We start from the raw sequence: 24,694 nt of genomic DNA, 5'->3' as shown, positions 1-24,694 counted from the left end.
GTAGGAAAATTTCAGATTACCTCAAAAAATCAATGCCAACCTTAATTAAATGGCTGGCATGTGTTTCATTATTCAAAAAGATAGGATTAACATACTTTCTGTTCATGAGTGTCTCATATATCTAACCTTTAGATAAGATTTAATCCTGCCACCAGCATAACTGCACAAGAATAGCACCTCCTAAAAAACAGCAATTTTTGGAAGAAAAGGGCAGAGAAGGGAGGTAAGATGGTAAAAATTAAAACAATAAACAAAGAAAACAATATTAACTGCGCCACTTAACCAGACAAGATGCTGATGAAGAGGTGGCCTAGCTTCAAATGTGTTAATCAGGGATAGGTTTTCAATGGAAAAGTCAAAACCAGCCTGCACCAATCAAAAGAAAAAGCATAACTTTCAAAACAAAGAAAAAAACCAAAGTATATTGGAATACAATCAAGATGGTAAAAATGAGGCCAGTGTTCAGAGCTGCATGAAGGGGAGGACTGGAACATTAAACTAGAGAAAGCCAGTTAATTTCTCCACACATCTTTCATAGCCATGTGGCCTGTATAACATGACCCATTGTCAAAACCTCCCCTGACACTTCTCTGAGCTCAAATGCAATTGGTATAATTATTCTGTTGGCAAGAAATGCATTAGAGTTTATGACAATTTGCAGTTTTACACAATTTCAACCACCACCATTTGACAAAAATATTTACAGCACTCCTTCTTGAGTGTGTGCATGCCATTGTTTTTGGATTAAAAACTACAAAAAGTGGGAATACATCAGCTAAAACATTTTCAGAGAAATAAACATCCACGTTATATGATACAATTCAAAGCTTAAATATAGGGATACTTTAACCCGCACATGCAGCTATGTACAGCCCCAAAGAACTCCTTTTAACTAAGGAGGGGAGTCAGCTGGACAAAATGCAGAGGGTGGAGAGCAGAATCACAGAAGGTCCAGCTCTCTCATATATTTCCTCAATTCTGAACATTAAAATAGATTGGAAGCCATTTTGTTTCCTTGTTTTATCTATAAAGACAGTTTGTAAACAAAAAAATAAAGGAAAAAGAAGATATACATTGTGTCCAATGCACCAGAGTCTTGGAGGAGGGATATAGAAAACAGAGCAGCTCTCCTAACCAAAGCTCTGACAGCTCCCCACATGTTCACCACCAGTCCTAGTGCACACATCCTCCCTCTACAGCTCAATTTCAAGGACGAGGAAGCTCACTGGTTTGTAGTAAACCGTCCTTGAGCACTGCTGAAGGGAGACAGCGGTGTCCTCCAGCCCGCAGTGACGGGAGAGGTCCTGGGATCAGTCCCCGCTGTGCTGGAAAGGACCCAAAAGAGGGGAGCCTCATGTGGAAGGAAGGGAGGGGGGGAGGGGAGGGGGGGGCGTAAGAGGAGGCGCTGGAGGCTGAGGAGTGGTCCGCAAGGCCCTCAGGAGAAGGCCAGGGAGCTGGATGGGCTGGAACGCTGGTGCAGACGGACCATGGTGTTCATGCTGGAGTTGGAGGGTTTCAGGGGCGTGCTGCAGGCCAGGGCCTGTGGGAAACGTTGGTGGTAGCGGTCCAGGCGCAGGTACTTCACAGTCACCAGCTTTCCTGGAGCAGAAGGCATGAGGGTCAAGTGCTCAGTACTTCCTAACCGCAGGTCATAAATAAACCCATGGTCATTATAACCTCCCCTCCATTATAATTAAAAAAGTACTTACCATCAAACCAAGAGCCGTGAAGAGCCTTGAAAGCTTTACCTGCGTGCTCTGCTGAAAGGCACTTCACATAAACACAGCCCTAGGGGTACAGAGGAGTTGAGAACTTTCATAACACCCATATGCGGCCCTGCATTCCCTAGCTTTAGCGTTGTAGCTTTACCAGGTCATGTCATTCTGCACTTATACTAATGATGTAGCTTCGTCTTTTCTGGCACACCAGCAGACAGTAACAAAGAGTGGTGTACTGAACAGGAGGACCTCTCACCCACCTCTCGTGAGTTCTTGTCAACAGCGATGTGGACAATCCCATCATTGTCACTGCATTTCTCCAGGATGGCTTCATGAATGGCAAGGTGCCAGTTTTCCCCAATCTCCCTGTTCAAATCAGAACACCCGGTGGTGAGGAAACATCTGGACTTTTAACCTCATTGCTTTGTCATCAGGCAAATTTAAGTCCATGTATACAAGCATCCCTAACACATATGAAGGGTCATGTTCACTGCTGTGCACATCAGTGCCTATATTGGCCAGCAACCTTCTTGGTGAAACTGAAACTGTTGGTGAAACTGTTTTCAGGATAGTTTCACCAGAGCCAATGCTTGGAGAACTTACATTACAGGGTCAAACATGTTGCGGATCTTCAGACATGGCGTCAAGCTGTTGGGTGGCGAATTTCTTCGATCCAAAGGGAATGCTGTGAAGAGCAAGTACAGGGTGTTGGATATGCCCAACAAGTGGGATGCCGTTCATCCACAGACTGGCCATTGCAGGATTCTGATGCACCAGGGTTACAATATGGCACACACAGGCTTACCTTTGCCCTGCCACACTTTGGAGGGTATGCTGCACATCTTGTCACAGGACATGGAGGGCTGAAGCCACCGCCACACGAGGAAATCAGCTCCCCCGATCCTCTGAGTTTCTGTCCGGATACGGGACTCATTGGCAGACAGAAAAGTTACGGCCCTGTCCCACACTTTCTTCATCTTCTTCCTGATATTTACACACATGCACATATATTCATATTTGCTCATAAAAACTAGTAACAGAGTCACTCAATGCTTAAAATGCATATTTAATTAATAAAGAAATAAAAACACGTTTCCCCTTATCAGTAACAACTGACTAGCATTACAGTTTGCAATTTTCATACCAAGACCTGCAGACACTGCAGCCTTCTGATAGACAGCCTAGTTTTCGAGGCTTTGAGGAGAAGCTTAGCTGACAAAGAACATGTGGTGGTGAGGTGGGGGTCAGACCTCTCCTGGGGCTGCACGAGCGAGTCCCGCACGTGAGGGATAGGCAGGTAGGGCTGCAGCTCCTTGTTGTCCTGACACGCCTCATTGTGGCTCCTCAGCACATCTGCGCATACACAAACAAGGCTCATCGCACACTAGGGAACGATGGCACTGTAGCAGGACAGGTGAGTTACATGGTGGCCATACCTATGATTCTTTCCACCATGTCATACATCTGCCTGGTCTCCTCCTCCTCTCTCCTCCAGCGGTACTTCATGTAACACATCAAGCCCCAGACAACACCTATGCCTTTAGGGACAAAGAGAGCAAAGGGTGACCAACCTCAAATAGTCTTAACTGAAGCTGAAAAGCACAGAGTTTGGAGTTTTACATATGAGGTCCAGAGACTAATTGTTGCCTCCCTTCATCCTGTTATAAACCAGAAACCTGATCCTAGACAATTACTGTACGGTAGGAAATGCTGAGAGTCGAACCAGTGAGGATGAGGATTGCTCTGTAGATAACAATTAAGAAGGCTCGCCGGAAGCGGCAGAGGAAGGACATGCGGGGGTGGGTTGACTCCAGACGATAGATCTCAGACACATCCTCCACTGGCTGTGTGGGGTCTGCTGCAATCAACCTGCAATCAAGGACAGAGAGCGCAGGAGCGCACACTTACCCTGCTGACCCACATGTGTAAAGGGATGGTCTTTGTAAATGCTGATGTTAACTGCATTTAGAAGAATGATAACAATAAATGAGAGAAAAGCTAACAAACACAATAAACCAATCACTTTACCTTATACCAGCAGTCTCTCCTGTTTTAATGATCCACTCCAGGGAAGATTGTATCCAGTTTTCATAATCCTTATTTCGGAGCTACACAAAAGCAATTTCACTGATAAGCATTTCCCAGTTCTGGAGGTGTTTTGCGTTGCTCAGTTTTTTTTAACTACTTCTAATACACCTACTAAACCATCAGCAAAATAACAAGCCCTTAGTGGATTTTGACTAGGTGTATCAGAACAAGGAGATCTGCTGAACTGGAAGATACTGACACAGACCAACCAATCAGAATAATTACATGTTGACTGACTAAGGGTTTGACTGAAACAATGGAATTACATGTTAAAACAGGATACTTCTAATTCAAGGTAGATACCCTCACACTGACACACTAAAATTAATTAAATGGTGCTTATTAAAGAAGTGTGAATGCCATTCCCAGCACATGAAAATGTGGTCTGGACATGCCAAACACAAGGTACCTTTAGGTACTGAGTGGCCTCTGAGAAGGAGATACTTCTGTTTAATGGGTCGGTGAGGTCTTTGCAGTCATGTTCTCCTGAAAGAAACACATCAAAATACAAAAAAGAAAATACATAATCAGTTCAATAATAATGTGTCATTGTTCAAAATGCAAGTTAAAAACAGCATAAAATTTATAATTCACACAAATGCAAATGCTAATGTAAATCTGTACAGAAACATATCCAGAAAAAAAAACCTATTCAAATGCACGAGCTAAACAACCACCATAGGCTACACACTAAAATCTAGAGTCACCTGCAATATCAGCCAGATGGTCATGCAGCTGGAGCAAAAGACTGAGGATGAGGTCCTTCTCTGTATTGTTCTAAGAGGAAAACAGCGAGGACAATGTTTAGGACGGCAACACGTTTACCGCTGCACTCCATCATTGCCATCATGTGATGAGCCCATTACACACAACAATTCAACAGAAAAACAGAACAAGAAAAAAGGAAAAAGGAGAAAGGTTTAACTCTAATATGGGTGCAATGTTCTAGAACAGGGGCATTCAAGTAATCTTCAGGATCTTGATGACAAATTTCCACATTTCCTTTATCTAGGCATGATGGTTGACCAATCAGTTATATTAGTTGTTCACTTAGCTACTAGTAATTACACAATCTAGGACCCGCCAAGCATTGGAATTCAACGTTGAATTCCTGTCATTGATGTAGATTTAATGAAAATTATTCAAACTGATATTCATGTAAACAAAGACTCTTATGTACTGTGGACTCCTAAAACTCTCTCAAAGAATTCTCAAAGTTACTTACATATGAGTTGTCAAAGACTGTACCAAATGGGTGGCTCTTGGCTGCAACACACACAAACACACACGTGCTATTACAGCAGCAAAAAGCTTTTCAAAGTCAGCCTAGATCATAAGTTTTAAAACATGACTGCATTTCCAGTGATGATTTGAGGGCAGACACATCACTTTTGCCTCTCTGCATGTGCACACACATGACTTCACACCCCCATCTGCAACTTAACAGCCAAGAAATAATACAGCCAGGGCTTCTCAATCAGACATGTTTGTTCGCTGAATGTGTGTATGGGGTCTAGTAGGAACCTGTAAAAAGATGCACAGCAACATGAAGACATCTCCTTTGATGTTAGGTGCGTGGACAATTTCATTGTGTTCTCTGCATGCTAACATGGTGAAGCAATCACCCTAGCCTAATTCCATCAGACCTTCTAAGGTATTTCAGCTACAGACGGGTCACTGAAGAGGCTTTGCAACATTCAGCACTGCAAATCCATTTCAGACAGAACCTGTACCCAACATACAAGCCATGTTAATATTTTACTCCACACATCAAAAGCTATACAAAGAAACCAGACCGTAGCCAACCGATGAGTGGTGAGGGACCCGGTCAGGCAGCCAGCTGGCAGAGTTGATCACTCTAGGCGTGCCAGCACTCGAGAAACACACAATTAGGCTGCTTTAGCCCGTCTGTGACCTAGATGTCAGTCACAGGCTGTTCAATCAAAGGACCCTCCCTATGAGCCTCTTAGGGCACATCAGACACAGACAAACAAACATGCGCACATGCACACACTTACACAGGCACACAGACACGTGCACACTTTCAGAACACTGAATATAAACTTTGACTTGCTAAAATATTTACTTAGATCTCAATATAAATAATCTGGCCATTAACATTGAGGCATTTTTCCATGCCAGTAAAACAATATGACCAGAAGACTGTTACTGTCTAGTTTAATTGCAGGCATGCAAATTTCGTATTGCAAAGGATCAGACACTGACTAGAGGAATGGTGTAAAGAAGGCATGCAGCTCAGGAATGCTGCAAAGTGAAGCAGTGGATTAACACCATTTCCTGTGACAAATCATATAGATGATCCCGTAAACCACTTAAGAATAAGGCTGGAATGCTCAAAGATCAAACAAAGCTGCTCAGAGATCACACACAATTACACTGAACTTGAACCAGCTGAGCAACCGACAAATGGAAGTTCTTTTGAACTTTTCACTATTGCAGCACTATGGTAGGGAAACTCTGGGTGCCTGCGAGAGTCAGTCATACAATAAAGCAGACATTTAATTGCCCAAAGGGGTGTTCCACTCCTGTTCTGATGTCCCCCCTACAGGGCAACAGTGCCTGTTTCCTGTCTGAGGGTGTGAACAGTGCAGGGTGAAAACAGGTAGTGTGTAAATCTGACACTTGGGATTAAAGGAAGAAACACAGCCACTTCAACTGTTCTAAAGAAATTGCAAGGAAATGTCAGTGTTGGGTATACATAGCTAACAAAATGTGTGTGTATGTAGTCTTATATCTAGGCTAATTACTTAAACAGGAATGAAACAACCATAATAAACTGATTACACCTATAAAAGAAGCATAGACAAACACCAATCAGTTGCAGGCAATGACTAATAAAACCGCCTAAATAAGTAGGCTGCTCTTAGATTCTGAGATTCATAGGCATTCCCAATAATCAGAAGCCTGAAATTCTAATTCATTCTCAACCGAAACAATTAACTGACAAGACAATCATAATCGCCACCCGGGGAATTACAGCCAGAAACACAACACTTACCAACAACTCCCTCTGAAGCGCTGGACCCCCGCATCCGCAGGTACATGAGGCCAAGCACAACGAAAAACAGGCAGGCAGCGGTCAGCAGAAACATGGACAGGTAGTGTGCGCTGAAGCCGCCGGTCGAAGACACCTCTTCCCTTCGGAACTGCTGGAGGAGCTCGTCCTCGGGAACCGCCTGCTTATGTTTGTGGGCGGCCTGGCTGTAGCTATGGTTCGAGCCTGTGTGGTTCGAGTGGTTAGGTCGGTAGGTCGTGGACAGACTATTATTACACGAGGAAAAGCGAGGTCTGAGCCCGATCCTAAACCTGCTCGCTACGCCATCTCCGCCGTCGACGTGGTTCTTACTGCACCCAGCGGGCCTGCTGCTGCTAGTCTCCCCGTCCTTCTCGTCCATAACGCCGGATATGAAACTAGAACTTTTTGGATAACTGCGGTTGAACAAGCCACCGCTAAACTCGCTTGTTTCATCATCGTCCTCCCCCCGCTCCCCCATCACGTCTAGACTTCCAACGCCAGGAGGGTCATTTACTGCGATGATGCCCGACGCCTTCTCCTGACCACTCTCCGACTCCCGGACACTTCGGTACGGAGACGAAGCGGACTTCGGCTCACCCCTGGAAAGATGTCGGCGTGCTCGATAACGCTGGCCTTCACGGTCCTCCTCCTCGTCCGAATCGGAATAATCCCCGGCCAGCTTACTAGCGTCTGCCGCGTAAGACGCCCTGTTCCCGTTCACAGTTCGGCTGCTCTTCTCCGTCTCCTCTTCAGAATCGTCTCTCTCCTCTGGCTCGCCGTAATCGTTATCCTTCGCCACGCAGGACTGCGTCTCCCCCAAGTCCGATTTGGCCTGGTCTGTCCACCATGGAGATGTGAAGGCGCTCCGCCGCACCGCCGACAGCCCGAGATGGGCTCCGGGACTCCTCCGAGCGGCGGCTGGTGTTTCTTGCGTAGGCCTTACACACCGGGACTGCGGTCCCGAGCCTCGGTCTCTCCTACTGCCATTATGGCTCGGGCCTCCTTTTTTCAGCGGCGCTTCTGCGTCCGACTCGTCAGAGCTAAATCCCAAAACGAACTTCCCCGCCCTGTCCGTGCGCTTTTCGTTCAGATCCCGACGGCCGCCGGGGCTCGGAGCCGCGTTCAGGGGTGCCCTGGTCCTGAAGCCCGACGCTCCCGCCGCCGTGTTGCCGTTAGTACCGCCGCTACCGCTGTTGTTGCTGATGCTGCCGCTGTTGCGTCCTTTAGCGCCCCGGGACCGCTGTTGTTGTTGTTCCTCGCGTAGCTTTTTAAGCTTTTTTAGGTACACGGGCCGTGTGTTCTCAGTGAGCGGGCCCGGGGTGAACCCTAGACGTTTTAACTCGGAGAAAAGCTGCTCATCTGTTAGCTGCGTAGACGCCATTTTTGCACGAAACTCGCACAGCGAGCATTACAGGAAGTGACGTAGAAGTAGTAGAACCAGACAGTAAACTTGGGAGGAAAAAAAAGTTCAGACGTTCAGATAAGATGTTTTTGCTGTTTAATATCCATCTTATTTTATAGTCTAAGTAAAATCTGCAATTATGAGTCGTTTTGAATTGTTTATTAATTGTTTCTGATGCTTAGCTTTTCCGTGTTATTTCACTTTTAATTAAACATTTTGTAAAGTTTGAATTTTTAATCCAAACGTGAAATGTCATGTTAAATAATTTATAAACACAATCGTTAATTGAAATATAATTACAAAATAAATGTATTCAGCTATTGACTTATTTTACTGAAGAGCTTGCTCATTTTAGTTGAACACAGCGAAATATTTCGTTTGGGCGTTTTCACAAATGTAATTTAACAGTTAAATTTATGGGCGTATTATGTAAACATATACATACTGTTACCAAGTTAGAAATATATATACAAAAGTTTATTTAGATTTATATTTACATGCATCAATAAATATATAGGCCTAGCCTAAATGTTACAACGTTTCGTACAATATTCTAAATATTTTTGCAGTAATGATATCTTAAAGTCTACGAGTCATGATTAACTAATTACCTAACAAGGAACTGCAATTTCAGATCCTCACGTCCTCTTTGGCACATCACGCCACCCTGTGGTAGGGGTTCGGAATCACAGGTCCTGTTGTATACAAGTAGCCTGCGAAGCAGTGCAGGCATTTCCATTCTGTCAATTCAAGACGTAGTTGCCATAGATTTAATACGGGAGTTTAACACAAGGAGGGATACATTAATACTACATTTCACAGTGCATAAGACGAAGGACTGTGCGGAATGGCTTTTGGGACGCCTATGTTTCAGCTGTATTTTAAGACTTACTTTTTTCTACTTTTGGGGGGTTTGGTAGTCGAAGCTGCCCCAGAGCAAGGAAGTCTGTGCATGTGGATTGATGCTAACCAAGCTAGGATATTAATAGGTAAACAGAGTTACGTGATGCCAATACTGATGTAGCAATATTTTTTAAGTATTTCTGCATTTTCTTTTGTGATCAGCATTTGAAGAGGGATTATTTATGTAGCAGTCTCTTTGAAATGAAAATCAAAGTCTGTATTATATTAGTCTGAGGAGTGGAATGCATTCAGTGGTGAAACGTTTCAATCAACAGGTTTCGAGGAGGATATTTTGATTGTGTCAGAGGGCAGAATGGCTCCATTCACACACGACTTCAAGAAAGCGCAGCAGCGGATGCCCGCTATACCTGTTCATATCCACTACGTGAACTTCACCTGGCAAGTGACTGATCAGGTAAAACAGGCGAAAGAGAATATGGCTTAGAGCATATTGCTTACAGGTACAGTAAACATATAACGTAATTGTCAGACTTGTTAGCACATATGTGTCTTTGTATTCATTTCCTTGAATTATGTGGGATTATGCAGTAACCATAATTAGCGATATTAAATATTAAGAAATAACAGTAAATGAATATGACGTAAAAAAAAAAATGGGCAGAAAGCAGGAAAAAAATGTATGCATCGAGGGTATCTGAACAGTATTTTTGTTATATTAATAGTCGAAAAGTAAACAGTGCATTTTAAAGCAAAGTTTTCTTTTTCTTTTATATTTTTGATATTGTAATTTATATCTTTTGCGGCATTTTAAGTTTTGGTGTCGTAGTCCTGCGGCACGGATCAAAGCGCAAAGCTGCTGCGAGCCCGCCTCTTCACGCATGTGCCAAACATCTGGGCCTCACGTTCTCAGGCGCGTGCCAGAACCTTATTTGCTTTATTCTACTGGGAAAGGTCCGTTTGGACGGCTACTGCATGCTCACCCCTCTTTGGTGCTCGTCACTGGTTTGGTAAGAGCGGTGGCAAAATCTCTTCCACCGTACACGTGGTCTCCTTGTGCTCAGTCAAATGTCACATTTGACTTGAGTGTTATTCAAAGCTGGGAAGCCTGTTAAATGGTCAAGTAACTAAGGATAAAGACCACCAGCTATGTGGTGATGCAGCAGTGGCGCGGATAGTCAATTACTGTAGGTGTTGCACTCATTTAATTGGACCAGATGCTGAACTGTCATATGGCATGTCATTCTGTAGTACATTTGCAGTTTGAACGTTTTGTTACAAAGTGCACCAGGAAAAATGCGTTGTGTTTATTGGCAGTTAGATCAAACTGGTAGGAGGGATTGGCTACTTTTGACTTGCATGGTATTAAATCTACACAATGATGTCAGTATTTGAAGTGGTATTATGGCACCAAAGTGACTCATACATTAGAAGATTTTTCTTTCTTTTATGTAAAGTTTTATGAATTTCCTATATTTACCATGCTTTCAAATTGTACATATTTAATTAATATGCTGCATTTTCTGCTGAAGTCTAGGGTTTTTAGGTCTAAATAATTTAACAGGAAGAAAAAAATAGGTTTGAGTGAATACTGAGAGTATATGAGTATAAAAAGGGTATGTTGTGGATGCTATGAATCAGAATTTCCTTTTTGTTTTTGCCCTCTGCTAGATCCTGCATTCACAAATGATTTGTCCATATACACTGAGATCATAATCTGCAAATGGCATATTGACTCAGTGAAAAAGAGAGAAGTAAGAGAGAAGGGGATACCAAGAGAAAAAGAGGGATACAGAACAAAGAGAGAGGTGCAGAAAGAGGGAGACAGAATAGCAGGCAGAGAGAGGGCCCACTCTTTCTTGGTCTCTGTTACTTCGCACTTCAAAGCCTGCCGTGGAGGCTTAAGAACAAAGGCCTCGGGCATAAAAGGCTGGCGGCGGGCGTTATCTGTTGGTTATTCCCATTCAGCAGTAGGATTAGCGAAGCTCTCCACACGGTCTGCATGTTTTTCTCTTCATCACACACCACCCTGCTCCAGAAATCTTGAGAGGAGGACAGAAAAAGGGGAGAGAGAGAAAGAGTAAGAGAGAGCTGGGGAGAGAGCAGAATTGGATGCCACTTGCTTTCATCTCCTTTTGAGAATTTTTTTTGTGGTCTCTGTGTGTTTTACTGTTCAATCACAGCCATTCTGTCAAGTGTATAATTTTCAAAGCTTTGAGACCATTATTTAGGGAGGAAAGCCTTTCAGAGGGAAGCCCCAAACATATGCATGCGCAAACCATGAGGGTCCATTCATCCCTTGCAGATATATGTGTTCCTCCACTGGAATGATTTACACAGTGTAATTAAACTCATGAATCCGGAGCCTCTCTTTTCACCATGCATTCACTGCTTGGTCTCAAATGTCGGAGGCCCACAAGTCAATTCCACAGGCTTTTAAAAAAAAAAAAAACTTTAGTTATTTAAAAGAGATAGTGAAGACCAGGTCTCTTTCCAATGCAGGCTGAGTACTTCTACGAGTTCCAGACTCTACGTTCATTCGACAAAGACATCATGGATGACCCTACTGTCAACGTCCCCCGATTAGGCTCTGTACCGCACAAAGCTTCAGGTCAATAAGCACTTAATAGCATATCAAAAATGACAGGTTGCATTATAAATGATCCTTTGGGCCATGTCTTACATCTAAGGGGTTTGTGTATCCTAATTGAGTTTGGAAGGAGACACCGCACAGGCAGTGTTTCCTACTTGCATGTGATCGCTCACATGATAAATGGGTTTGCATGCGTAGTGGTGCAGGTAGGTTTCCCATGCCGAGGCGATCAGGACGGTGTTGCGGCATTCGAGGTCACCATCCTGGTGATGGACGGGGGTGGAAACATCGTTCTGCGGACCCCGCATAACGCCATCTTCTTCAAGTCCTGCCAGAGAGGTTAGGGTCTTCATGCATACCAGCTGCACATCTGTTTAGACTATTTAAGGAAATAAAGAAGTGCATAATGTTATACATAATCACATAACATAGGATCACTAATAACTGCATATGGCTAATTAAAAGGTTTGTTAAAGTAAGTTATGATGAATGCATCTAAAAAAAAAGGCCTTGCTTCAAAGTCGTGCTTTGTGTCAGTCTTTGGATTGGTGCTATGAGCTGCTTTGTCATTCAATCTGTGTGTTGTGCTGTATGAGACCATAGGAGGAAAGGCAAGCTGGAGGATAGGCAAACTGGGCAAACCTCAGTGTCTCGTGGGAACTGCGGCAGGAGCCTCAGCTTGCTGCCTGATGACAGACGACCCAAGTTGTGGTCTGTGGTTTCAGACCTCAGAATAAGCAATCAGCAGGTCTTCACTAGAGTGCACTAATTTAGGCACAAGCTAATGAACAGCTCACATTAAAATGATATGGAAGTACATAAACTACTGCATAATTTGTTATAGTTGATGGCAGAATTATGCAGAGTGAGTTTGCATCAGACAGTGAAGGCATATGTTGCATTCATCACGAAGCTGACATGATGAACCATGATAAGACATGATAAAAGTCATGGAAAGTAGGAGGAAGAGAGATGTGATATGGGTTACACTGCATTTCACACACAAAGGCCATCACTAGCCCGTGATGTCATGTGAAATCTGCCAGCTGCAGCAGCCCATGAGAATGTGAGACCAGAGCCACTCAACACACACACACACACACACACACACGCCTACCTTGTGTTGCATTCCTTACACACCCCCTACACACAGACACCACAGATCAAATGGTCCATCTGCTGGAGTGTCCCAGTGAGCAGGAAGCAGTATGTTTCACAGAGGAAAGTGCTCTAGTGACCATCACGCAGGAGCACACAGCAGTCATGGAGCTGCCCTTGTAGCATAAACCTCAGTTGTGGGTTTCTGTGATGAAAAAGCTGACCCAAGAAGTGACCACACACTATATTAGATTCATGCTACTTCAGAGAAACATGATCCCGCATACGGTGTGCAAAAAAATCAACAAAAATACTTCATCTTCATCTGTGGGAATTGTCATCGCTGTGGTAAGCTCATATGAGCTCAAAGAGCTCACAGTGGACTCAGACTAGATTTGTTTCCGAAGAAGATGAGGCAAACACGCTAGCTAATTCCGTATTTGCTCTATAGCAAAGGGCTGAGAGCTGGTGTCAGCTTCTCCTCTGCAGCTGGTCAGCTGTTGCAAATATTCCAGACAGCACTATTGCTTATAGACAGAGAGGAAACTGTTTTAAAACATGTCTGAAAGCTACACTTGTTTCCGTGACATGAGCCTTTAATGTACGTTGACCACATGGCCTTCAGAGATGGCATGCGAACGAGAATAAAGCTTTGGCTAAACCTCAGCAATCCAAATTTGAAGCACTATATTGGATGCGACATGTTTCACAGGCTTGCGGACATCGTGGTTTCACCTCAAAGCCTTTGCAGTTTTTTCCTTCAGAATACTGCTGCTCACTTCTCTTGAAGACACAACTGCTTTTGAATTCAGTTGCCGCACTGTGGAAATGTGGCGACCCTTGAAGTGGTGGAGAAGATGCAGGGGTCCAGGGGCAGGAGAACTCACACCACGCCTTTGCTCTCTCTCCCCCTCTTCTCCTGCCCTCTGAAGCGAAGTGTCCTGGGGGCTGCAGGAACGGAGGCTACTGTAACGAGAGGCAGGTCTGCGAGTGCCACGATGGCTTCTATGGCACGCAGTGTGAAAAAGGTAACCCTGGTTCTAAAAGCCCACCAAAAAGTCAACCGAACAGCCCTTCTCCCCTGGAACCTGAGTCTTATACTCTGTTCAGGCAAACCAATGTCTCAGCGTTAAGCTCTGATTTTCAAGAGGGAGCACAGTGCATTCTGAAATATACTACATATTTCCAATTCCATATTTCCAGGTCTTATGAAAGACCTGAAACTCACATTTATAACCATTATGTATTTGCAATCTTAAACTTGGATTTATACTGGATTAGATTTAAAAGATTACTTTGCTTTGACTATGTCACTATCCAGACTATATCAAGGCATTGTGTTGCTGATTTGCAAAAAGGTTGTTTTTAATAAAACCAGAACTTGCTTTATTTTATTTGATCATGTTCGGATATTGTGAAGTACATCACAGGAATGACAGCTTGTGTTCTGCTCTCAGCCCTGTGTTCACCACGGTGCATGAATGGAGGTCTGTGTATGAGTCCAGGGCTGTGTGGTTGTCCCCCAGGCTACTATGGTGCCAGCTGTGAGAAAGGTAAGAGGGCGTTTCACCCTAAATCCTGCATGAATTGTCTTTTTGATTCTGACCATTGAAATGTGGCACTGTACTTTGTCATTCTTACTAGTATATTTTACATTCATGCACAAACCGCTTGACCTTTGGTTAGCCTTAGCTGGACTCACCTTGTTCTGTTTGCAGCAAACTGCAGCACTACGTGTTTTAATGGGGGAACTTGCTTCCATCCCGGGAAATGTGTTTGCCCCACTGGCTTTGAGGGCAGCCGCTGTGAAAAAAGTGAGTACAAACAGACCTCTCATAAGGCCATGTTAGCCTGTGCAGAGCAAGAGTCCAGATCTATGGTCAGTTTTACCTAGCATATCCCAGTGGATACAGAAGGCAACTGAGTCAAGATCAGCTACTCATAGTCTGGGTTTTTACAACATGGCCTGAAAAGCTACTTTCAATATTACTATGTATGCCCCCATTGACCATATGTGGTACTAGTAGAGATTTCAGCAGAAATGTTGTGAACTTTGTGAATCTTGGCCTTTACATTTTCCATGATTAACCAATAACCAGACCAGAGGTAAGAACCTGACTGAAAAGAACTCTGTGTCTCATGCTCCAGTGCCTGATTTTAAAGAAAAGGGATTTGTCACTTAGTTGCGATGCTCATATTGCCACATACCATGTTCAGAGCAGACCCTCAGACAAACTTCCTACTGAAGTGTGATCTTACGATTGTGGAAAAAGGGCCAGCATCTACGATGGCAAATTTAACTTTGTGCAGTTTAATGACAACCACAAGTGCTGACTTCCAGCCAGTGAGCTGAAGGTATTAATACCATTAGTAGTAGTTAGGCAATTACCTGTGTGTGCATGAATGGTAACACAACTACTATCAACACTATCAACTTCATCCCTTTGTTACAATGTGAAATGGTATTAAAATACTGACAAGCTGCAGACAGTGTTTTGGCTAATGAAGGGAACATTAATATATGGCAGCAAATTCTAATGCTTGTAGATATTATTTTTAATATATATGTTTAGTCTGGTTAATGTCTGTACATTCCCCTTGATGTTTACCTTTCATCCTCTTCTGTCATCATGTCTCAGCACCCCAGCTCAAAGACAGGATGTTTTCACACTATGAATTATCACCTTTCAAAGGCAGTAAATCATACACTCCCGCTACTTGATATGTCAGGGGAAAAAGCATTAAGACATTAAAACCATTTATCTTAGGACGCAGATTAAGCTCAGTGCTGGAGCATTCAGGGCTATCGGTGGAGAACGGAGTGATGTAGTATTTCCAACACACCACATCGTCTTCATCTGCAGAAACTGCCCAGAAACAGCACCAAACTCATCTTAGCCCTCTGATCCTCTGTAGGATCAGGTAACGCGCTCTCTGTGAAAACATGCTTTGAAAAGCGGCCTTCATGTCGAGTTAAGGTTTTCTTTCATCAGTAAAGATATCATCAACAGTTTCTCCATTTCATCTATATGTAACAGCACAAAAAGTCCACTGAAATTTAGTGGGATTCAGTCATGTACAGATCATAAGGAGATCTTCAAAACTATACATCCACACCCTTGTTTTTCAGATGTGTTAAATTTCCCCTCACATTGTTTCAATTACTCTTTATTTTTATATCCCATTGTTGGCTGTTAATTAGCTGAGGGCTTTAAAAGCTGAACCGGTGTAATTATTTTCTTTATGATGCATGATGCATAGTTTCCACTGCTTAATGGATTTTATTAACCCTGTACAGTCCATGGACTAGCTGGTGTGTCCGGACTCCTATTTTTCACTTTTGAAGCTAAATACAATTATTTTAGTCTTAATGGAGTTACAGAATAATTTTCAGTAGTTACTGAATCATAACTAAATTCCTTATGAATGATAACTAAATAATAAGCCTGCAGTAATGAAGTTATGTTACATGCCTATAGTCACTAACACTTTTTTTTCAGGTAATAACTTTTGCATTGTGTGTGTGTGTGTGTGTTTGTGTGTGTATATGTGTGTGTGTGTGTGTGTGTGTGTGTGTGTGTGTGTGTACAGTAAGTTTACATACCCTGGCAGAATTTGTGATTTCTTTGATATTTTTGTCAGGGAATAATAATGATAATACAACAACTTTTCTTTTATTCATGTTTAGTGGTTGGGTCAAGCCATTTATTATCAAACAATTGTTTTTGCCCTTTTTAAAATCCTAATGAAAACAGAAACTACACAAATGACCCTGATCAAAAGTTTACATACCCTGGAAGTTTTGGCATGATAACATACCCACAAGTTGACACACAGGTTTAAATGGTTATTAAAGGTAACCATCCTCACCTGTAATCTGTTTGCTTGTCAATCAGTGTGTGTGTATAAAGAGTCAGTACGTTCCTGACAGAACCATGCATAAGACATGGGGAAAGCAAAAGAATGATCAAAGGATCTGCAGGAAAAAAATAGTTGTATAGTAAATAGTAAAACAGGAAAAGGATATAAAAAGATATCCAAGGAATTGAGAATGCCAATCAGCAGTGTTCAAACTCTAAGAAGTGGAAAATGAGGGATTCTGTTGAACCCAAAGTCAGGTAGACCAACAAAAATTTCAGCTACTACTGCCAGGAAAATTGTTCGGGATGCAAAGAAAACCCCACAAATAATGTCAGCTGATATACAGGACTCTCTGAACAAAAAGTGGTGTGGCTGTTTCAAGATGCACAATAAGGAGACACTTGGAAGAAAAATGCATGGTTGAGTCGCCAGAAGAGCCCTTACTATGCCAATGCCACAAAGCAGCCCACTTACAATACGCCAAACAGCACAGAGACAAGCCTCAATATTTCTGGAGCAAAGTTATTTGGAGTGATGAGACCAAAATTGAAATTTTTGGCCACAACCATAAACGCTACATTTGAGAGAGGAGTCAACAAGGCCTATGATGAAAAATACACCATCCCTACTGTAAAACACGGAGGTGGATCGCTGATGTTTTCGGGATGTGTGATCTATGTAGGCAGAAGGCAGGGTTAAAATTGATGGCAGAATGAATACAGCATTTTATCAGAAAATACTGGAGGAAAATTTGCACTCATCAGCCCAGAAGCTGCGCATGGGACGCACTTGGATGTTCCAACATGACAATGATCCAAAACACAAGGCCAAGTCAACCTGTCATTGGCTACAGCAGAAAAATTGGAGGTTCTGGAGTGGCCATCTCAGTCTCCTGACCTCAATATCATTGAGCCACTTTGGGGAGATGCAAGATGCAGTTCATGCAAGACAGCCCAAGAATTTACAGGAGCTGGAGGCATTTTGCCAAGAAGAATGGGCAGCTTTACCATCTAGGAAAATAAAATGCCTCATCCACAACTACCACAAAAGACTTCAAGCTGTCATTGAATGTAAAGGAGGCAATACACGGTATTAAGCACTAGGGTATGTAAACATTTGATCAGGGTCATTTGGGTAGTTTCTGTTGTCATTATGATTTTTAAAAGAGCAAAAAACAATTGTTTGATAATAAATGGCTTGACCCAACCACTAAACATGAATAAAAGAAGTTGTTGTGTTATCATTATTATTCTCTGAAGAAATATTTAAAAATCACAAATTCTGCCAGGGTATGTAAACTGTATGAGCACAACTGTATGTATATAAAACTTTATTTATGCTTGTTGGTTATGTACTGTATCTTACTAATGTTAGACCAACACAGACTGACTACTCCATTTCAACCAGCTACAGCAGCTTGGCACTTTTCTTGGTTAGCTCGTGGATACTGAGTGTTGGCAAGCGATGCTGAATATCGGCTCAGTATGATTATTGGCTGGGTATGCTGAATTTTGCGATGCTGTATGTGGTGGTGTGTCTAGTGGCGGCTTTAGCAGTGTGGTTGTCATATTTCCGTGGTAGGTAAATGCCGGCAGCCATGCCGCAATGGAGGCAAATGCATGGGCAAGAACAAATGCAAGTGCAGCAAGGGTTACCATGGAGATCTGTGCTCCAAGGGTGAGACTGTCCATCACCATTCCTCATCAGCTATCACACAATCATTTGTGTGTATTCTCTGTCTGTCTTTGAAAAGATGATGAAAATAAGTTGTTTGTACTTCTTGTAGCTGTATTGTAAATGTAAGGTTATAATACACACACTTAGTTTAATGAACAACCGGTGGTCAGTGTACTCAATGAACAGACTAACTGCTTCCGGACATTCTAAACAGCATTCCCCCCCCCCCCCCACTAAATGTAGAGTCTGAACATGTCTCTGTGTGTGTGTGTGTGTGTGTGTGTGTGTGTGATGCAGCTGTCTGTGAGCCCAGCTGCGGAGCACACGGGACTTGCTTAGAGCCCAACAGGTGTCAGTGCCGGGACGGTTGGCATGGACGTCACTGTAATAAGAGTGAGTTAGCAACCCGATCGCACCACAAAACGAGCCCCCCCCCCCTCCCCACCAAGACTTCACTCCCCTTCACAATCCCAAACATCCATTTTCCCAAGCCCAGCCTACTGATGGCAACCTGTTTATGGATGACCTCACATAATCTACTGTAACCTTATAGCCTTCCTGGGCTCTTCTGGAGGCTCAAGTAAAATGTTGGGCAGGCATGTCTCTTCCCTGCGGCCAGGAGTCATTCACTTCTGCAGCAGTGGAGGGAGGCCTGCGGCTTGCAGGCTTTGTGTTATTTCTAACCACCATATGCTGCCATTCTCTTTATACCAGATGTGGTCTCAATCATTAATTTAATGACATTTACTAATGAGCTGTTAATTAATGTGTATTAGAAAATAATTTCTTATTAGGCTTCAGTGTTGTCAGTCCTCTAACTCTGCCCATGTCTTTGTCTTCCCAGGGTATCGCGGGGGATCATCAACGATCCCCCGCCCCTCCGGACCCAGGCCAAAGCCCCACACCACATCAGAGAGGGAGCTCAGAGTGGCCTCTGACACTAACCGGCCCTCCGACACCAACTACGTTGTTTAAGCTTCCTGGCCTGTGGCCTCCCCAGGGGCCATCGCTCATCTTGACCTTCTTCAGATCCCCAGCATCCTTCCTGGGATCCTTCCTCCCTGGGTTGCTGCTTCCACCCTCGCCAGACTTTTTGTTCATGTTCCTGGTATCCCCTTTCACGGTCAAAGCCCAGATCTCCACTCCCTTCTGGCAATAACCCCCCCCCCCCCCCCCCCCCAGTCTCGCAGACGCCGGTGGGGGTGAGTCACAGGCTGCTTTGTCTTCAGTGGGGTTCGGCCTGCGATGTTTTGCAGGGAGGCTTGTGGCTCTACTGTAAATATGGGCATGAATCACAGGGAGCACATTACAGACCAGAGGCACTTTTGGGTTTGTGTGACCTGAATGAAGATGGTAACTGCTGTTTTCAGTTCATGTTCTTTGGTTTAATCAACATTCTTTTTCTACACATGGACAGTGAATGGCCGAAGATCTCTCTGAATACGTATGCTTGCATTATGAGAAGTTTTTCCAGCTTTACTCTGTAGTTACATGCCATGTGAAATGGAAGTATATCTAGGTGTTATAATAATGTAGGGTAGTCAATGCATACTTTTGTAAGTTTCGATACTTAGTTGAAGTATAACAATGCTGTTAAGCTGCTTCATATATAATAGACATAGGAAAGTGCTAAGGAATGGATTGTTATTTTCATGTGGGTGTGATATCAGTCAAATAAAGCCACCTCATACTTGAGTGTCTCCAGCATGCCATAAGCTGAGCTCTTTCAATTGCTGACAACAAGCATATCACTGTTGGTGCTGTATCTACTGTAATTTTGAACAGTGGCTAAACCATAGTCAGTGAATATACAAAATTCTCCATCATTTACATTTTGATAATAATACCTGATTATAATACCTGTAAAAATTCCTAAAGGTATTTAAAACATTATTATACCAGTGCTTCTCAGCGGGCCTTGGTTCCCTACTAATACCAAACATCTTCAGACAGTTGTATAAGCAGCAGTATTTTTATCCAGTGTTAGTCATTTCTCCCATGTGCTGCTGGGTCTGTGTGGGGGGCTGGAGAAGAGAAGAGGGTAGCTGAGGTTTTACAGGCAAGTAGCTTCAGCAGAGAACCAATGGACGCTGAAGTGTTAGTCCCCTCAGCAGCTGCCTCACTTGACTGACACATTCTAAAACCTCTGCAAATTACACGTTGAAATTTACGGGGGGGGAGGGGGAGTAAACGTGGTTTTTAAAACATTTATAAAGCCTACGTTTTAGTCAGAGCTGGAATTCTACATGATAAAATGACTTCAAGAATTTTAGAGACTGAGCAGGCCAGACCGCCACTGATCAGATATGCATTATATCTATCACTGTTATTTTGTATGTTATTTGAATCTTAAACCAAATCATGTTTGTTTTGCTCTTGTGTAAAGTGAAAGGCTGTGTCATCTGAAAAGAATGTTCTCGTTCAATTACCAGCCCCATAAAGTAGCTGCAAACACCTGCTGCTGTTAATGAGCAGATGCCATAGAGCTGGTCCACCCACATATCACTCACAAACTAACCCCAAATTCTGATTCACCCTCTTCCAGCCCAGCCTCAGGGGTACACACACATCTTGCTTAAACACAGGATACTTCATATAGCTTCAGTGGTAGACCAGCTACTAAGCAGGGAAAATACTTTCTCTAAGAAGTTGAATATCTATACTATGGAAATCATTGGGGCTTAATTAAAAAGTGAAACACTAATGATAAAATGTTTTGTTTTGTGCTATTTAACAAAGTGAATCATTTATCTCTGTCAAACCCCCCCCCCCCCCAAAAAAAAACCAACAAACAAACAAAAAAAAAACTTATGGACTGATAACATTAAACCCAGAACCAATAACATGTTACTCCATTAAACCCCAGCTCTGCTATTCTACTTCACTGTCATCACAGGAAGGTTACGAGAAGGCTAGAGAAGACAGGGTAATATAACTAGGCGGCAGGGCAGTGGAGCGGACCTGATGACGTAGCGGCTCCACCCAGCTCACTCACCCTCCTGCACCAAGAAGACAGGCACCCTGCCACCTTGCAGGGTCACCTTTCATGGGGAAAATCCAACGATAACAAAAACATGCTGTGGAATCTCAAAAATGCACCCGGCACGCAGAACGGCAGTAACCTGGGATACAGGCACCATGTCCACAGCTCTTTATAGTTTTGGTCGATGCTCCTTTCAAAGTTTCCTCTCACATCTGTATAGCCTGCTAGGGGCACAGACAGTCTGCAAGTGGTCAGATGTGCTCCAGTTATGGCTGCCTCGGCAGATGTACACCTGATTCCTGTAGCACATTCATGAGGACTATGAGCCCACTTTAATTAGGCTTGTAACTGTTGAGAGAGATGGGACTTTTTTTTTTATCATATGGACAGGGCATTCCTATTGCCTTCAGTTGCACCAAGAAGTGAGGAAAAATAATTCAGAGTTCTTTTCAAATCATCTGTCAAAACACTGTCCTGAAGGAATGATACCCTAGATGATTCTCATGGAATATGTGCTATGCTATGTTGTTAATTATAAGTAAAATAAAATAAGCCTGATGGATCAGGGGGTGCTCTCTGTACCAGCTTGAAAAGTCCCTTTCTCAGTTTGGAGGTGAGCAGTGGGTTGGCCGCTGCCATGGCGATGCTCCCATGCAAGGCTCCCGTGCGAGGCACTCCCAGTAAGAGACACACACTGAGAGGAAGACATCAAAGGCCAAGTGAGAGAATAGGCTGTTTGAACCAAGAGCGGCGGATGAGCTCTGTATCTCATCCATAATCACCATGCGGAAAACAGTTGGCTCAGAGCTGGAAAGGGCATGGCGTGGATGTGGGTGGTGGGGGGGGGGGGGGTGAGATTTACAGCGGTAAAGTACACATCTGAAGGCATGGTGATTAACACCAGCGAAAGGATGTTCATTCATGACAGGATGCAGAGATACAAACATCCTGATATCCAGGTAATGCTGTGTATCTCCCACAGTGCCCTGCAGGAAATGAATACACCCATTACCCCTTTAATGAGCGCTAAATATGCACTTGCAACATAACTGTTTAATAGAGTATGAATGACAGGTTATGCTCATATGCATGTGTGTGTGGTAAGGCCTTCAGATCTGGTCATAAACATAACAGTGGCAGGCAGTATGTGTTTTGGGGGAGTGTTTTATGCTCAAGTGCAGCACTGGGAGAGAAAAGACACTGCTGAAAGGTCAGAGCACCTAGGCTCAGCTCAACCTAGGCTCAGCTCAACGCTCCGTTTCCTTAAACATAAGGCGTGAAATAGGCTGGATGCAGCCCCCTGCAACTCTGTCGAGAGAGGGGCACAGTGAGACCAGAGGCAAACCTGCTGGGCTGTCATCGCACAACACACCCTAGCACACAATGGAAAATATGCCTAAGATTACAGCGGTGCAAATTAGAAAGGAAACTTTTAAAAATGCAAGAAGGATAAGCAAAAAAGCAACTTGAAAGTGCATACAGATTTGTTTCAGACCCTATAGACAATGGCAGGACAAGGTTTGGGTGTGTTTTCAGGAATATGTACTGTACTGTGAATATGTGCATAGTGTATTGGCCGCATATTTGAGATTTACTGGATATTTGGTCACTAAAACCCCTGAAGTACTACTAGTGTGTGCCTTTGTTAGACTGAGAAAGAAGAAATGTAACTGGAAATGGAAAAGAGGCACATGGAATAGTAATTAATAATGTAATTATTCATAATTTAAGAAAATAAATGTCCGTATAATCATTTATTGTTATGTCTCTGAATATGCTATATGTGAATATGCGTATGGCTAGTAGTATTCTTTATGCATAGGGTGCTCTGACTGCGGACAGCCCTGAATGGACTGTAGAACGTGCAGGTGGTACACCCTTTAGTGAGGGAGCAGCAGTGAATGCGGATCTCCAAAGGACAAGAGCTCTCTCTCCTTCTAACATCAAAGCCTTGCTGTCATCCCACAAGAATTTCCAAGTGCCCCCATCCTGCCTCAAGAAGACCAGCCAGCCTGGAATTTTAAGTGGATTTCACCCATCTTTTCGGAGCTTTCAGAATGGGGTTTGGAGGAGAATGGATGGATGACTCATTGTGACCCCTTAAACAAACTGGGACCACACTCAGATTCAGATGAGGTAGGGGTTTACACACACACACACACACACACAAACACAATCTCTCTCTTTACTTTTCAGATATATTGTTTGTCTTGTATGTCCAAATACGAACAAATACCTAAAAACATACATTTCTGGTATCTGAAACTGTAACCTAAGCACTTTGCCTTTGATTCTTTGTAACTGGAAACTAATCTCCTGTAAATCCACTAAACCTATATTAACATATTTTATTATTATTTCACCAATTTATAATAAGGTGTCTAAGAAGGTGCGTATCGGTGGCATGTCCAGGATTTCATACATGGGTGACAGGAGCACACTAAGAGGTGGCAACCGCCTAATTATTTATTCAATTATTTCAAACTGTAAAATTAATGACCATGTAAAGACATTTAAATTTTCTCCATAGTTACTAATACTCAAATTGGTTAATTGATTTAGCCTAATATACATACAGTGCTACAATAATTATCTATAATAATAAATCAACACCAAGAGCTGCTGTCCTGTTCGTGTAGTTTGTCTCTCTCAACATGAATCTAATCTGCTTCCACCTTGTCTAGCTCCACTTCATCTATCTTACTGTTTCTTCTTTTACCATTTATTTCCCTATTCTGTTTTTGGAGGAAATAAATTCCTCCAATGTTTCCCTTTCTCTTCCATTAGTTTTTTTCCACAGGATAAAAACAAAAACAAAGAATAAATGTGCTTATCAATGAGTGATTTATAGATTTAATTCATTCATTTTGTTCCCCAAACCCTCCATGTCATGTTAGTCTATGAACAGAAATCCCATCTGAACGCACGTTTGTTATGTGCAAATTCGTTATAGGAAAAAATACTCTGTAAATTTTACTTTTCACAGCCATGTTAAAATGACATCACAGAATTTCAGCTTGGGAAAACTATAGATGGTTGGCCATTCAAATCTACTTTTCCTACTTGGGAGTCGGAAACTTCCCATTTCCTATTTGGTCACGAATGCAGCACTAAAATGCATAAATAAATAAATGCATACTCATGGAGAAGAGTGGAGAATAGAGGACTGTAATTGTTTAAAAAAATTTATTTAGGTATTTTCTCTTGGGTGAATGTACTCCTGCTGCATGTTTTCAGAGCCCAGGCCCCCCGTTCGCAAGTGGATAATTAGCTAACTCACTTCATTACCAAAGTCATTTCCTAACGCTTGGGGTACTTGCTCCCCCTTGCGTCAGAAAGCTAAAGATGCAAGGTTTTTTTTTTTGTTTTGTTTTTT

At 42.9% G+C, this 24,694-nt stretch overlaps 2 protein-coding genes across 4 annotated transcripts; one reads left to right on the top strand and one right to left on the bottom strand.

Annotated features, from left to right (window-relative positions):
- Positions 1–1,371: 1,371 nt before the first annotated feature.
- lemd3 (LEM domain containing 3) lies at positions 1,372–8,224 on the bottom strand. The gene is made up of 13 exons (XM_027002216.2): positions 6,826–8,224; positions 5,032–5,072; positions 4,514–4,583; positions 4,216–4,292; positions 3,747–3,826; positions 3,442–3,587; positions 3,155–3,256; positions 2,969–3,071; positions 2,524–2,702; positions 2,322–2,403; positions 1,979–2,084; positions 1,710–1,788; positions 1,372–1,599 (listed from the first exon to the last, which is right to left on the bottom strand). The coding sequence occupies exons 1-13, from the start codon at positions 8,222–8,224 to the stop codon at positions 1,436–1,438; spliced, it is 2,628 nt and encodes an 875-aa protein (XP_026858017.2). The 3' UTR covers positions 1,372–1,435.
- On the top strand, positions 7,964–19,487 carry wif1 (wnt inhibitory factor 1). 3 transcript variants are annotated; one of them, XM_035528337.1, is made up of 11 exons: positions 7,964–8,014; positions 9,166–9,234; positions 9,424–9,563; positions 11,609–11,717; positions 11,898–12,038; positions 13,730–13,825; positions 14,255–14,350; positions 14,516–14,611; positions 18,240–18,335; positions 18,633–18,728; positions 19,180–19,487. In XM_035528337.1, the coding sequence occupies exons 2-11, from the start codon at positions 9,198–9,200 to the stop codon at positions 19,308–19,310; spliced, it is 1,038 nt and encodes a 345-aa protein (XP_035384230.1). In that variant the 5' UTR covers positions 7,964–8,014; positions 9,166–9,197; the 3' UTR covers positions 19,311–19,487. The 3 variants fall into 3 exon arrangements, with proteins under 3 accessions (XP_035384230.1, XP_035384231.1, XP_035384229.1); XM_035528338.1 differs by lacking the exon at positions 9,166–9,234 and having other exon boundaries at positions 7,977–8,014; XM_035528336.1 differs by lacking the exon at positions 7,964–8,014 and having other exon boundaries at positions 8,984–9,234.
- The last annotated feature ends 5,207 nt before the right edge of the window (positions 19,488–24,694 follow it).

This window comes from Electrophorus electricus, chromosome 7 (genome assembly GCF_013358815.1).
Source record: "Electrophorus electricus isolate fEleEle1 chromosome 7, fEleEle1.pri, whole genome shotgun sequence".
NCBI lineage: Eukaryota > Metazoa > Chordata > Actinopteri > Gymnotiformes > Gymnotidae > Electrophorus > Electrophorus electricus.
Note: the sequence above shows the minus strand (reverse complement) of the source record. Positions and strands in the feature narration are given on the sequence as shown.